Source organism: Coniophora puteana (genome assembly GCF_000271625.1).
Source record: "Coniophora puteana RWD-64-598 SS2 unplaced genomic scaffold CONPUscaffold_18, whole genome shotgun sequence".
In the NCBI taxonomy this organism is placed as follows: Eukaryota; Fungi; Basidiomycota; class Agaricomycetes; order Boletales; family Coniophoraceae; genus Coniophora; species Coniophora puteana.
In genome coordinates this window covers 26,837-38,935 of record NW_006913070.1, presented here as the reverse complement: position 1 = coordinate 38,935, position 12,099 = coordinate 26,837, and the positions used below count along the sequence as shown (strand labels likewise).

General features: G+C 51.0%; 4 protein-coding genes across 4 annotated transcripts; 1 reads left to right on the top strand and 3 right to left on the bottom strand.

Moving 5' to 3' along the window:
* Nucleotides 1–288: 288 nt before the first annotated feature.
* On the bottom strand, nucleotides 289–2,829 carry CONPUDRAFT_132285 (MFS general substrate transporter; the record flags this gene model as incomplete). Its single annotated transcript, XM_007776630.1, has 18 exons — nucleotides 2,639–2,829; nucleotides 2,543–2,580; nucleotides 2,475–2,484; nucleotides 2,369–2,422; nucleotides 2,292–2,318; nucleotides 2,226–2,234; nucleotides 2,068–2,157; nucleotides 1,832–2,013; nucleotides 1,754–1,771; nucleotides 1,628–1,700; nucleotides 1,529–1,579; nucleotides 1,397–1,475; nucleotides 1,305–1,348; nucleotides 923–1,251; nucleotides 786–856; nucleotides 642–727; nucleotides 403–592; nucleotides 289–342 (listed from the first exon to the last, which is right to left on the bottom strand). The coding sequence occupies exons 1-18, from the start codon at nucleotides 2,806–2,808 to the stop codon at nucleotides 289–291; spliced, it is 1,575 nt and encodes a 524-aa protein (XP_007774820.1). The 5' UTR covers nucleotides 2,809–2,829.
* Nucleotides 2,830–3,516: 687 nt separating this feature from the next.
* Nucleotides 3,517–6,018, bottom strand: CONPUDRAFT_159518 (MFS general substrate transporter; the record flags this gene model as incomplete). Its single annotated transcript, XM_007776629.1, has 16 exons — nucleotides 3,517–3,570; nucleotides 3,627–3,816; nucleotides 3,866–3,951; nucleotides 4,005–4,075; nucleotides 4,134–4,560; nucleotides 4,611–4,689; nucleotides 4,751–4,903; nucleotides 4,982–4,999; nucleotides 5,064–5,237; nucleotides 5,294–5,383; nucleotides 5,443–5,451; nucleotides 5,509–5,535; nucleotides 5,589–5,642; nucleotides 5,693–5,702; nucleotides 5,758–5,795; nucleotides 5,852–6,018. 16 exons carry the CDS (start codon nucleotides 6,016–6,018, stop codon nucleotides 3,517–3,519), a joined length of 1,647 nt encoding a protein of 548 aa, XP_007774819.1.
* An 896-nt stretch (nucleotides 6,019–6,914) lies between these two features.
* On the top strand, nucleotides 6,915–7,473 carry CONPUDRAFT_85558 (uncharacterized protein). Its single transcript, XM_007776628.1, has one exon. It carries the CDS (start codon nucleotides 6,944–6,946, stop codon nucleotides 7,379–7,381), a length of 438 nt encoding a protein of 145 aa, XP_007774818.1. The 5' UTR covers nucleotides 6,915–6,943; the 3' UTR covers nucleotides 7,382–7,473.
* A 27-nt stretch (nucleotides 7,474–7,500) lies between these two features.
* On the bottom strand, nucleotides 7,501–9,503 carry CONPUDRAFT_169696 (uncharacterized protein; the record flags this gene model as incomplete). Its single annotated transcript, XM_007776627.1, has 11 exons — nucleotides 7,501–8,048; nucleotides 8,107–8,196; nucleotides 8,258–8,327; nucleotides 8,386–8,486; nucleotides 8,558–8,648; nucleotides 8,701–8,833; nucleotides 8,887–8,960; nucleotides 9,027–9,104; nucleotides 9,162–9,248; nucleotides 9,307–9,366; nucleotides 9,427–9,503. 11 exons carry the CDS (start codon nucleotides 9,501–9,503, stop codon nucleotides 7,572–7,574), a joined length of 1,338 nt encoding a protein of 445 aa, XP_007774817.1. The 3' UTR covers nucleotides 7,501–7,571.
* Nucleotides 9,504–12,099: the final 2,596 nt, after the last annotated feature.

The window sequence follows — 12,099 nt, the reverse complement described above, 5'->3', positions numbered from 1 at the left end:
CTGACGGATTTTCGAGGTCGCTTGTGTGAATTAAAGAAGAATATGAAGGACTGATAGTTTAGATATCTCAAAATTCCAGTGATGTCAGGCAACCAATGGTGAGAGTTTGACGCGACGCGTTGTGGTTTTACACGTCGTCCGAGAACGCGTCGCGTCGGAGCCTCAATCACGCTCCTACCCCTGAAACATTCACTACGCCCAGAAGGCTTGCCCAGAAGCATTTGTAATGCTAACCAACACTCGTCTTTGCTTTATGTAATAGCTGTGCATCTAACCAATAAATCGCTGCTACAAAACGTATCGGAAATCCCGATTTTGCCTATCCGTCAAGTCGAGAAATTCCTTTCCGCCGAATCGTGAGCGACAGCGAAGTGCGAAACGTTAGAAAGGCAACAAACGTACCTTCTCCACCTTCACTTGCTCCACCGTCCCATCCTCGTTGGTCCGTTCAATGTACACGTCTTCGTATGTCTCGTCTGCGGGCTCAGCGTCGCGCCTCCGATTCTCACGAGCCAGGAGGAACCGTAGAAGAAGGAGCAAAAGGGGACCGATGACGTCGCAAACAGCGATAATGGTCCATGGAATATGGTTCCTATCGGCGGCGTGAATGGTAGTGACAAGATTTGAGAGGCAAGACATACCGAGGCTTATACCTCTCAAGCCACATGAATGGACCTGCAGCGTTGCCAACACAGTACGCGGAGAGCATGATCGCATTCGTGGCAACCTGTGAAATCGGTTCAGTCAATGTGGGGGAAACCGACATCCACGTCGTCTTCTCCTACCTTCTTGGTGTGTCCAGCGGTCAGACTACCAACCCATGCAAGAGCAATGACAAAGCTCGTCGTGTTGAAGTCTGAAGGTGACCGAGATGCGGATCAATGTTAGTCTCCGGCATCGAATCGCTGGACTTGGCGCTTACACGCAAAGAATATACAAATGAGCAATCCAGTTTTGTCCTTCCACGGTAGTGTGTTAATGAGTATAGCTGCTGCTAAGGTCGGGATGAAGTAGACTGCCCCGACGTATGCTCGTGTGTTAGCCCACCGCGCGGCAATGGTGACTCCCGACCAGATAGTGCAGATCTCGACGACACCTGTCATGCAGGCCAGGAGTGTCGTCTGTAGATAGGTAAAACCGAAAGAGGCGATGATAAGCTGCTGCTGGTTTGTAAGCGAGTTAGGGACGTTGCACAGCCCAGCAAAAAGGGCAAAGATCCAAGTTTTGTAGTCCCCAAGCGCTTCCATCAGTCTGACCGTAGTAAATCAGTCGGGTGATGCGGGGGAGTGAGCAAAAGGACCCACTGTTCCATCTTAAAGTGCTTGTTCTCGACGCCCGTTTGGTTTCCCTGAGACCAATGAATTACACTTCCATCGGGACACCGAATCGTTCTTACCTTAATTCTCTGAACGGCTTTGATACGTTCCTCCTTGGTCAAGAACCATGCATTGGTTGGAGAGTCAGGGAAGAAGAACCTGATGAAAAGCATAAACTCCAGATCCTTAACGCAACTTCCATTCCAACGCACCAATATGCCACGGATAAGGCCAAGGTGATGATGCCGGTGATGATCATGAGCCTATGCTCATCAGACAAAGACTCGATAGGGATACGCGCGCGAACTTACCACTGCCACGGCCTAAAGCCTTTGGTCTGGATATGCAGAGCGCCATAACTGATGAAACCCGAAATGATCTGCGCTATACGACGTTGTCGGATGACCAGTCAGCTGGACGCGTCTCAATATGCTCACCAGTCCCATTCATCAAAACTGTCAATCGGGGACGTCAGACACATGGATTGTGATAAGATGTTTGCGAGAAGCACGCACACCAGTATCCAACACGCAAGGTCTGTTCGTTTCGGGTGTAGAACATGGAGCTGACGATCATGAAGCCTGCAGTAATGGATCCTTCGCAGACGCCGAGAATCAACCGTACGACCAACAGCCCAGCAAAGTTTTTGCAGGCTGCATGACAGGCTAGTGCGACTCCCCAGACGAAGATGTTGACGCTTCATGCGGATGTTGAGGGCTCGTTCGGAGAAGCAGAAATCAATTGGACAAACCTCATCCACTTTCCGACTGGGAAACGTTGGAGGGCAAGGTTTTGCGGGTACTCGAACACGAGATAACTAAGGTAGAACGCGGTTCCCAGCCTGGCGAACGGTAAATGGTTGAAGATCAGCAAGAAAGCCAGTTAGCCAGTGCGAGAAAAGTAGCTGACCAGTTGTATCTACACGGCGCTCGCGGTCAGGGAGTGAGAACTCCTAGTAGCAGGTAAGAAACTCACTCTGAGTTCGTCAAATGTGTGTCCTGTCTAGAAAGAACGATGTTAGTCAAGCCCAATGGGTAAACAGACGACCTCACTCGATGCCCAAGATAGCTGAGTTCCCCAGAGTCGTCTTGTCCATGAACTGGACCCTACAAGTAGTATGAAGCGCATATAGCCAATAGTTTGTTTTCCTATACTCACCAGTATAGCACTATGATTCACAATAGGCGCTTAGCGTTCTCCTGACTCCACAGTGAACAACCACGTACGAAACATCAAGGGCAGAATATGCCAATCAATCTTCCGGCTGATTCGTCTTGAGCACACACCATCCTCAAAAGCTACTTCAGCACGAAGGCACATACCGTATCCTCGTCGCCTCTTCCGGCTCGAGCTCTCCTTGAAACCCAGCCGCGAGCTGCGCGCCTGTGTCAACCTCTCTGGTCGAGACCGCCGCACCATCATGATGGCCCTTCTCGCTGTCCTTGCCGTACGGCCTACGCTTCGCAAGCTCCGAGACCGACTCAGTGCTCATGGTAGATGGCGGAGCGAAGCAAGAGGGTCAGACGCCGAGCGAGCGCTCAGAGCACGTATTGGTGTGCGATGGCGTATATGACCGGGCCTGTCTGGCCGCAACGGAAGGAAGATAAGGGAGAGAGAACGTTCCCCGTGCGGGACGTGTCAAAGTAGCTGCCGAGAAGGCACCGCAGACATATGGAAAGGCATGTTGGTTCCCAGCCCTGGCATTGTCGTCAGCGGTAAGCGAATAGCGTAGGCGCTTATCAGCGATGGGGTTTGTGTGGGGCGACTCGGAGGTGGAATGGTACCGAGCTCGACTGAGGCTTTCGTGGAGCCCTTGAAGTACTGCACTAGCATTGAATGTTATATGTTTCTTGTTTTCGTGTTCGTATTTATCTCATCACCCCAGGGAGATGGACGGGAGGCAGGATTTTGAAGCGGGTGGCGATTACAGTATTAACGAGTTAACGAGAAAGGGCGGGAGGAGATCCAAGGAGACGCGTCTGTGTGTCTTGTCGCGTCGCGTCTTCCACGGGTTGTCAAAGGATGACAAAACATCCGGAGCCCCTGACGCGATTACAAGACCTACCAATGCATGAACACAGATGCATGTACGAGCTCTGAATATCCGTGAACACAGCTTCATACGTAGACATTGTTCGGTATAAGTCGTACATCCTACTGTTCGTTCCATGTAAGGTCGTGTTGTTACATCATGTCATCATTACAGAACGTATCTAAAGTCCCGATTTTGCCTGTCCGTTAAATCGAGGAATTCCTATCACGAACCTGCATCAGCTCAAACCGCATGCACGACACCGTGTCAAAGCGCACCTTGTCCACCCTCACTTGCTCGACCTTTCCATCCTCGTTAACACGCTCAATATATACCTCGTCGTACGTATCGTCTGCGGGCTCCACATCGCGCCGCTTGTTCTCGCGAGCCAAGAGAAAACGCAAGAGAAGGAGTAGCAGCGGGCATGCGATGTCGCACACGGCGATGACGATCCATGGGACGTGGTTACTACGTTCACGTCAACTCATAGGCAACGACTGGGAATACTGAGACATACCGAGGCTTGTACTTCTGGAGCCACATAAACGGCCCAGCAGCGTTGCCGATACAGTACGCCGAGAGCATGATGGCATTTGTGACCACCTTTGGACAAAGAATGAGCTAGATAGGTCATGGCATCGCGTCTTCAGGATTACCTTCTTGGTGTGTCCGGACGTCACATTCCCGATCCATGATAAGGCAATGACGAACCCCGTGGTGTTGATCCCTACGAAAATGTTCAGCTTGCCTTACTGGGATCTAAACTCGAGTCGTGCAGCACTCACCTGTCGCCCATTGACAGAACAACAGTCCAACCTTGTCTTTCCACGGCAACAGGTTCAGCAACACTATGGCAATCAATGTCGGAATGAAATAGATTGCGCCAACGTATGCCCGTGAGTTAGGCCAGCGTGAGGCGATTTTCACGCCCGTCCATATCGTGCAGATTTCGACGACACCAGAGACACAGCTCAAAAGCGTCGTCTGCAGATCCGAAAACCCAAACGAGGCCATGATGAGCTGCTGCTGGTTCGTGAGAGAGTTTGGAACGTTGTCAAGCGCGGAGAACAGTGCGAAGATCCACGTTTTCGGGTCTCGCAAGGCTTCAATCATCCTAGTAATGGAGTTCAAAAGGCAGAAGAGACGATTACCGTGACTAAAGACATACTGGTCCATCTTAAAGTGCTTGTTCTCGACACCAGTTTGGTTTTCCTACAGACCATCAGCTTCAAAACGAGACGTCATGCGCAGTATAACCGTACCTTGATTCTCTGCACTGCTTTGACACGCTCTTCCTTAGTCAAGAACCACGCGTTCGTGGGCGAGTCGGGGAAGAAGAACCTGGGTCGATCAATAATCATCTCCTAAATTTCTAAGCACCACGACGCTATCGGGAACGCACCAGTAGCAAACAGACAGTATGAACGTGATGACGCCGGTGATGATCATCAACCTAGGAAGATCAGAGTCTATATCCCCGGGAGCGTGCGAGTGGAGATGAACATACCACTGCCACGGCCGGAATCCATTTGTCTGGATGTGTAGAGACCCAAAGCTAATGAATCCCGAGATGATTTGGGCTTAGGGGTACTATCAGCCGACCGAAAAGCTAAGCACAACACAAGCAACTCACCCGTCCCATTCATCAGGACTTGAGAAAAATACCAGCGTCACAGTCGAGCGTAGGGTATCAAAAGAGAAACGCACATCAATACCCGACACGCAGCGTCTGCTCATTCCGGGTGTAAAACATCGAGCTGACAATCATGAAGCCGGCCGTTATCGAGCCCTCACATATGCCCAGGATGAGTCGCACGACCAGGAGACCTGCAAAGTTCGTGCATGCCGCGTGGCATGCCAGAGCCACACTCCAAGTGAATATGTTGATACTTCGGATCAAATGTGAATATATGTGGCGAAGATCTGCGAGGCGGATGTTGCGTACCTCATCCATTTGCCGACGGGGAACTTCTGCAGGGCCAGATTCTGCGGGTACTCGAACACCAGGTAGCTGAGGTAGAACACTGTTCCTAGCCTGATTCGTACCAAGCCATGTCAACCATGCAGAGCTCAGCGTAAGCACATTCAGCGTACCAGTTGTATCTCGAGACGATTTCTTGTGAGCTAAACAATCTGAGTAAAGGCACGAAGGAGACTCACTCTGTGGTTGATAGATGTGTATCCTGTCTAGGATACCAAGAAGTCAGCTGTGTACAATACATGATTAGAATGGTGCTTACTCAATACCCAAGATAGCCGAGCTGCCAAGCGTTGTCTTGTCCATGAATTGGACCCTGCGAGCGTATGAGGCGCATACAATCAACGGAAATGGTCTGATACGCACCAATATAGCACTAACGACCACGCAAATCGTCAGCACTGAACAATTGATCGGAGCTCATGGCTCACTGAACATCATCGGCAGAATATGCCAGTCGATCTTCCGTCTGGTTCACCTTCAGCGTTTATTTGACGGGATAAAGGAAACTGCAGAAGAACGCACCGGATCCGCAACGCCTCTTCTGGTTCTAGCTCTCCTTCCAATCCAGCCGCGAGCTGCGCACCCGTATCAACCTCTCTAGTCGACACCGACACGCCATGGTTCTCCCTGTTTTCCTTCTCGTTGAAGGATCTGCGCTTGGCGACGTCAGATGTTGACTCTGAGCTCATGGCAGAGCAGAAGGAGACAAAGAGACAGAAAGGGAGAAAGAGAGACGGAATTGGCGCTCAGTGGAGACTCATATGCGATATCAACGTATGCGCATTGCGTGACGCCTGGCGCATGACCGGTTCTGCCTTCCGTGGTAGATAGATAACAGGCTAAAGAAAGAGAGCGCGGGTGCGCCGTGCCGAATAACCAAGTTGCCGGGCGTGTGGTTCACCCAAAGGCAGAGGATTCCCAGCCCTGGACTTATCGCGAGTGGGAGCCTTTAGATGAATTCGGTAACATTAAAATCATCGCTGAAGCGCTGATAGAGTCTGCTCGGTGGGGTGAGAATCGGAAGGCGCTGAGGGTATCGCGGTGCCTGTGATGCTTGTCGGTGTCAGTGTCCAGTGTTATTCGGCAGCCAAGCTAGCGTAAGTTAAGACGAAAAAAAGCCTCAGAGGAAGCATAGATATGCATTGAAGGGCTGGCATAGGCCACGATGGTGCGCGTTCTCCAACATCCAGGACAAGATTCGCGACGCGTCGGCTGACCCCACAGGCGTGATAGGGGTGCAATTCGGAAGCATTCACAAATCCCCACGCTTGGAGGCCGTCGATGACGCCAACGAGTCGCCAATGTCAACGCGACCTGTAGCTGGAAGTGACCAACCAGGGAACACACCACAATTACCAGCTTCCCTAGGACAACGTAATCTGCGACTTGGAGAAGTTGCTCTAGTCTGCGAGGTCCCCTGGGCAAACAAACAGGTCTCCTAGGACTCCGAGCTTCAGCTTCAGTCCTACAATGGCCTCTCCAGCAGCAACAGCCATCCTCTCCTCCGCCTCCCCTGCCCCCTTTAGCGTCACAGGCGACATCACCGGCGGTCCCCCAATCCTCGCTATATTCCCCATCCTCGCCACCATTGCCTCCCTCACTTTCAATGTCCTCATGAACACCCTCTCCGTGGCCTCGCACCTCCTCCTCAAACCCCTCCTCTTCGTCCTCCCATTCATCACCTCACTCTTCTATCCCTTCTACCTCGCTCTCTCCCTCGTGCTTGATGCGCTCGTGGTCACGCCGTACACCATCGCCACTGGCATCCTCACTGCGCTTTACCCGCTGTACGTCCTCGTCGGAGTCGCGTCCATCGCCGGGCTCGCCGTCGGTGCCTGTGGGCGTTGGATGGCCGAGGGGCTCAAGATGGCGATTATGAGCATCGCGCCACGCCCCTGGCCAAAGCCCACTAAGGTGGAGCCGAAGAAGCTGCAGCAGGAAGCAGCGCAGAAGCCGCCGCCGCCGATTTATGGTCCGCGGTCACCAGCGGCGTTGAGGAAGAGACGAAGGAGGACAGCGTTTCAGGAGCCTGGGACGTCTTATCAGACGTGATGTATTGCATGTTTGGTGTTTTTCTTCTGCTTGCTGTTATTTAAGCATTCGCTCACGCAGTATGTTACTTAGCACTGTACTGTATTATCGCCCATCCTCGCACCAATGTATCAATTACGGGTGCCTCCAATGTATTATGAGCTACACCAGGATATATGCACATGACCAACAACGTCCTTCACTTCATCAATCATCCTCCGGCCAATAAATCACCAACCTTCCGGTTGACGTGACTCGCAAAGCTCTCAAAGACGCCCCTATCTTCACCCTCCGTCCACGTATACTCTAGCTCCAGCTCCTCCACGTTGTCCATGCACTTCATACTGCACCTCAGTATAGGCTCTACCACTTGCCTCAGGCCTGACGCCAATGCATCACTCTGCTCCTCCATTTCAGCCTTCTTCTTTCGTCTCGCGGAACGCGACCACGTATTCTGCGCCGCTTTAACAATCATGCGAGAGCTCGTCTCGGGAGCTGGGCTTTCTTCTCCGCTATCCTCGCTTTTGTGCATATTACAACTCCAGGACACACCCTCGATAGCGTCCAAGACCCGCTGGACAGCATCCTGAAGCTGAGTGACTGTATGCTCGCTGGAGAATGGCTGGTATAGGCAGTTATGTGGTGGCATGTGCTTCTGTAGCGACGGATTGCGTATGCGCGTAATAGACTGCTCGTTGTCTCGTTAGCACTGAGCGCCTAGTAAGGTGGAACATGCGAGAACATACGTCTGGAAGCCGCTCGCGTCCGAACGACCAGACTACCGCCCAGCGCCGCGTTTGGCCTTGCACGAACTCGGTGATGCCGTAGTTGTCTATCTGTCAGGGGAATCGTATGCTTGAATACGAGGTGTATACGAAGAGACTGTATGACGCTCACACCGAGTGCTTTTATCAATTCGATCACAACGGAAACAGACGACAGCTTGCCCAGCATGGACGTAAACCACCTGCCCCTTGAACGTTAGGAATGTGGCCTTTTAAGCAAATCCCATCAAGGAAACGCACCTACACCGCGTCTTGTGTTGAACGCTCTCACGCACCATCTGCGAGACGAACGCGACCTCTCCGCCGGGTGTCACCATTTCAACGGCCGCGCCTGAACATACCTGACCAAAGCCAATATCACCAGAACAGCCATGAGGATATTGGATGTCGGCGCGTAACAGTGCCCACTCACGCTCCGCGGCCCATACAACTTTCCTTCCGCCGATTCCGCGATCTCCTGTGCGCTTCCGTAAAATGGCGGGTTGCACATCGTGAAGTCGTATCTGCTTTCCCTTTAGCTCGCATACAATCAGATAGAGCGTGGCAGGGACTTACTGTGTGTCGAGGTCGTCGTCGAAGAGCGCGAAGATGGGGCCATCAAGTACCGACATTCGGATATCAATGCGATCGGATAGGTTGTTAGCTGCAACGTTTTGCAGTGCGCAGCGGGCCGACTCGTCGTCTATCTCTGCATAAAGTGTGTGTGAGCAGAGGGAGGAGCAGAGAAAGTGACAGAAGTACCAAGTCCCACCATATGCCACGATGGATCCATGCTACACGCTAGCAGAGGGTAGATGGCCGATGCGCCTGTACCACTGGGAGGAAGAAGTTATGAGATTCCGGTGCCTGAAAAACTGTGAAAGTGGTTGATGATGACGTACACATCTATCCCGCGAACGGGTCTCTCGGGGAGATCGCACGAACGGATGATGTCTTGTATCCAGAGGATGTAGTTGAGACTACACGGAGGTCAGCGCCATGAAGACCGAGATGCAGCATACAATGAGCGCGCACACCGATTTGGAACAGGTGGACACAATCTGTCCTCCATCAGAGTGATCTTGAGGTTGAAGTCGCAGTGTAGCAGGGCCTCTGTTAGCCGCCTATATGCGAAATCACGGTGAGGTGGGCGTGAAAGACTGGCGACGTGATGTGTTTCACCTTTGTGCATCGATGTTTTGGAAATCGAGGATGGCCACATTGTCCTCGTTGATGAAGACGCTATTCATGTGGCAACAGGACATCAGCAAGCGCTCAAACACGAGCAGAAGGTGCACATACTAAGGCCGAAGCGGTGGATATCGTTTTGCAAGAGAGGTAAAGTCAGGCGGGGTGTTGTACCGATTTCGGGGATGCATGTCCGATGCAGTATCGTAGCAGCAGCGCAGAGAGGACTACACAGAGCTACGATGTTTTGAGTCGGTGTTCGTGTTTGGTTTTTGACAAGAGGCCAAATGGGTGATCATGACGTCGAAAAGTCGGATCGCGTGGCGGCGCTGTAGCGTGATATACATAGCAGCGTATCCGTCCCAGTCTTTTGGATAGTATTCGCGAGGCTTTTTGACAGAAAAATGGACTCAAAAAGGTTTTTTTTACTCAAATACCCACGTACCCTCCTGTGCAACGTGAGAATATCCGCGTAGGTGCTATATTTCCCATCGAGCTTTTCGCAGATCTTTCAAACACCATTTTCCATGCTCTTCTCGTCTCATGCCTAGTGCAGCTCCGGATGGCTTGTGTGGCCAGTCCCCAAGGGTAATGTACAAGCACGAATATATCATCTAAAGAATCCAAGCGGCCCATCTGAACACGCCAGAAAGTCGCGGCTACGAGGTTGGATGGTTTCCGCTGTGTCTGCCAGTACTAGTACTAGTATTCCTTTTCTTAGCTCGACGTCCTTTGCCTTTTCTCTCTCGATGTAAACTCTATATATAGAAACGCGGCCTGTGTTGCATCCATGGCTGGATGTGCCACACCAGTGTCGAAACATCGATTTTGGCTTGGAGTATCAGAAGAGCTGGACTTCCAAGATCACCAGTCACATCATGCGCGGTGCATCACAATGTCTTCATGTCCTGCCATATAAATACAGACAAACCAGCCCAACGTGTGAGCGCGGCCTCACCCTTCCTCCCCTCTAGCTCCAACGACTCGCAAATTTATTACAGAACTGTTTGGCCCAAATTCTATATTCCGCCATGGATAGCGCTCTTGAGCAGACTCTGGAAGGCATACAGCTCACAAATGTGCGTCTCAGTTTTTCTTTTTGTTGAAAAATGAAGAGAAAATTCCTTCACCGTCATATCCTCACAATGTCTACAGTACATGGATGGTAAGCACAACTTAAAATTGAGAACAATGTGCTCATGTAAGCGCTAATAAGCTTCGGTTAGCACTATACTGGTAACTAAACAACAATATTACCCATGCCACACCGCTTATGTGGCTGCTAGGTATATGATTTTTTCATCATGCTTGCCGAGGAGGTAAGCATGTTTGACGCATTTTCTCGTTGAGAAGCTCTACATATTTCCAGGTTGACTACCTATGGTGGAAGCCCGCCGAGAGGCGGGAACACTAGAATCGGGCGAAGACAAAACAGGAACGGCAGTGGATTGATAAGGCGTATCGAGGAGTACAGGGGAGAGCAGAGCAGGTAGCTGAGTATCGTAGTCGAGCTCGTGTTCGTATAAATAAGAGAAACGAGAGGGAATGACGTATCAAGGAAAGAATGTCTGAGGCGCGGTATCGGGAAGTATGGATGACAAGGAAGCAGATTCGTAGCGGAAGTAAAAAGGGAATGCGGGCCGAGTCTTCATATGACAGATAGGAGAATGATCGTCGATCATAATTACGCCGGAAGTCTTCGAGGTATACGGAAGCCGCGGCTCGGTCATGTCGGGGAACTCGTAGTAAGTCGACGGGCTTACATATGGGCGGGACACGGAATAGGACTAGGAAAGGTTTCATATATTCTTTCCCAGTGTAGCTCATTTTTATCACTGCCTGTGATACTTATATGTAAGTTTCAGGTTTTCTAGTCCCAGCCATGAGGCTGATCGGCATATAAAGATGAGTTTCCGTATGGGATCGCTTACACGGTTAGCGGTGGTGTCGCGTCCGTTTGCTGGCTTTATGAACTGATTGAATCTTTTAGGTGTGCGCTCCTCTGGTCTATTCGTATAGTGGTATGGAGTTTCCTGAAGTGAGTAAATAGCCCAGCTTACATTCACGTTGCACATAGCTTTGGAAGTTGTGGCAATCTTCTCCTCCGAAGGTATGTCACAAGGCCAGGTGATTCAGCAGAAATTCTACTCAGCCAAACCCCAGTACTCTTTGCTATGCGTATTTACATTCTGTGGAATCACCACAGAATTGTCCTCGTAATACTAATTACATTGGTAGTCGTGCGTAGCCATGGCAGTATCCGAATGCTGGGACTCAAGCTTTGATGTAGGCTCAAATCACTGTGTCCGGAGTTCTCTTAGGCGTTTCCTTTGCTGGCAAGACATGTGAGTCCTAAGTGCCTTTGTTCTATGCCAACCAAAGATTTCTATGTGTTACCACAGACATACCACCCCCGGACCCATCCCTGGATTTCCCAGCTTGTATAATATCTAGCCGGCCAGAACTGTATGGAATCTACGTGGTGATACTGGTTAGCGAGTTAGGTCTGTTAGAACTAGACAATGATCAGACCTCTTACGCTCGTAGTACAAGCGAATAGATATTGATGTACCTAGACAATGATCAGACTAGGTACAGGTAAGTATGCGTTATGTGTTAGACGTCTGGACGGCACTCACCCTCTTACGCTCGTAGTACAAGCGAATGAGGGAGAGGCCGGTGGCTGAGGACGTCTATATAGCTGATTCTCTTCTATCACATCCCGCCACACATGTCACCTCTTCACATCGCCACATCGCCACCCGCATCGAGCGGTGTCGCTGGAAT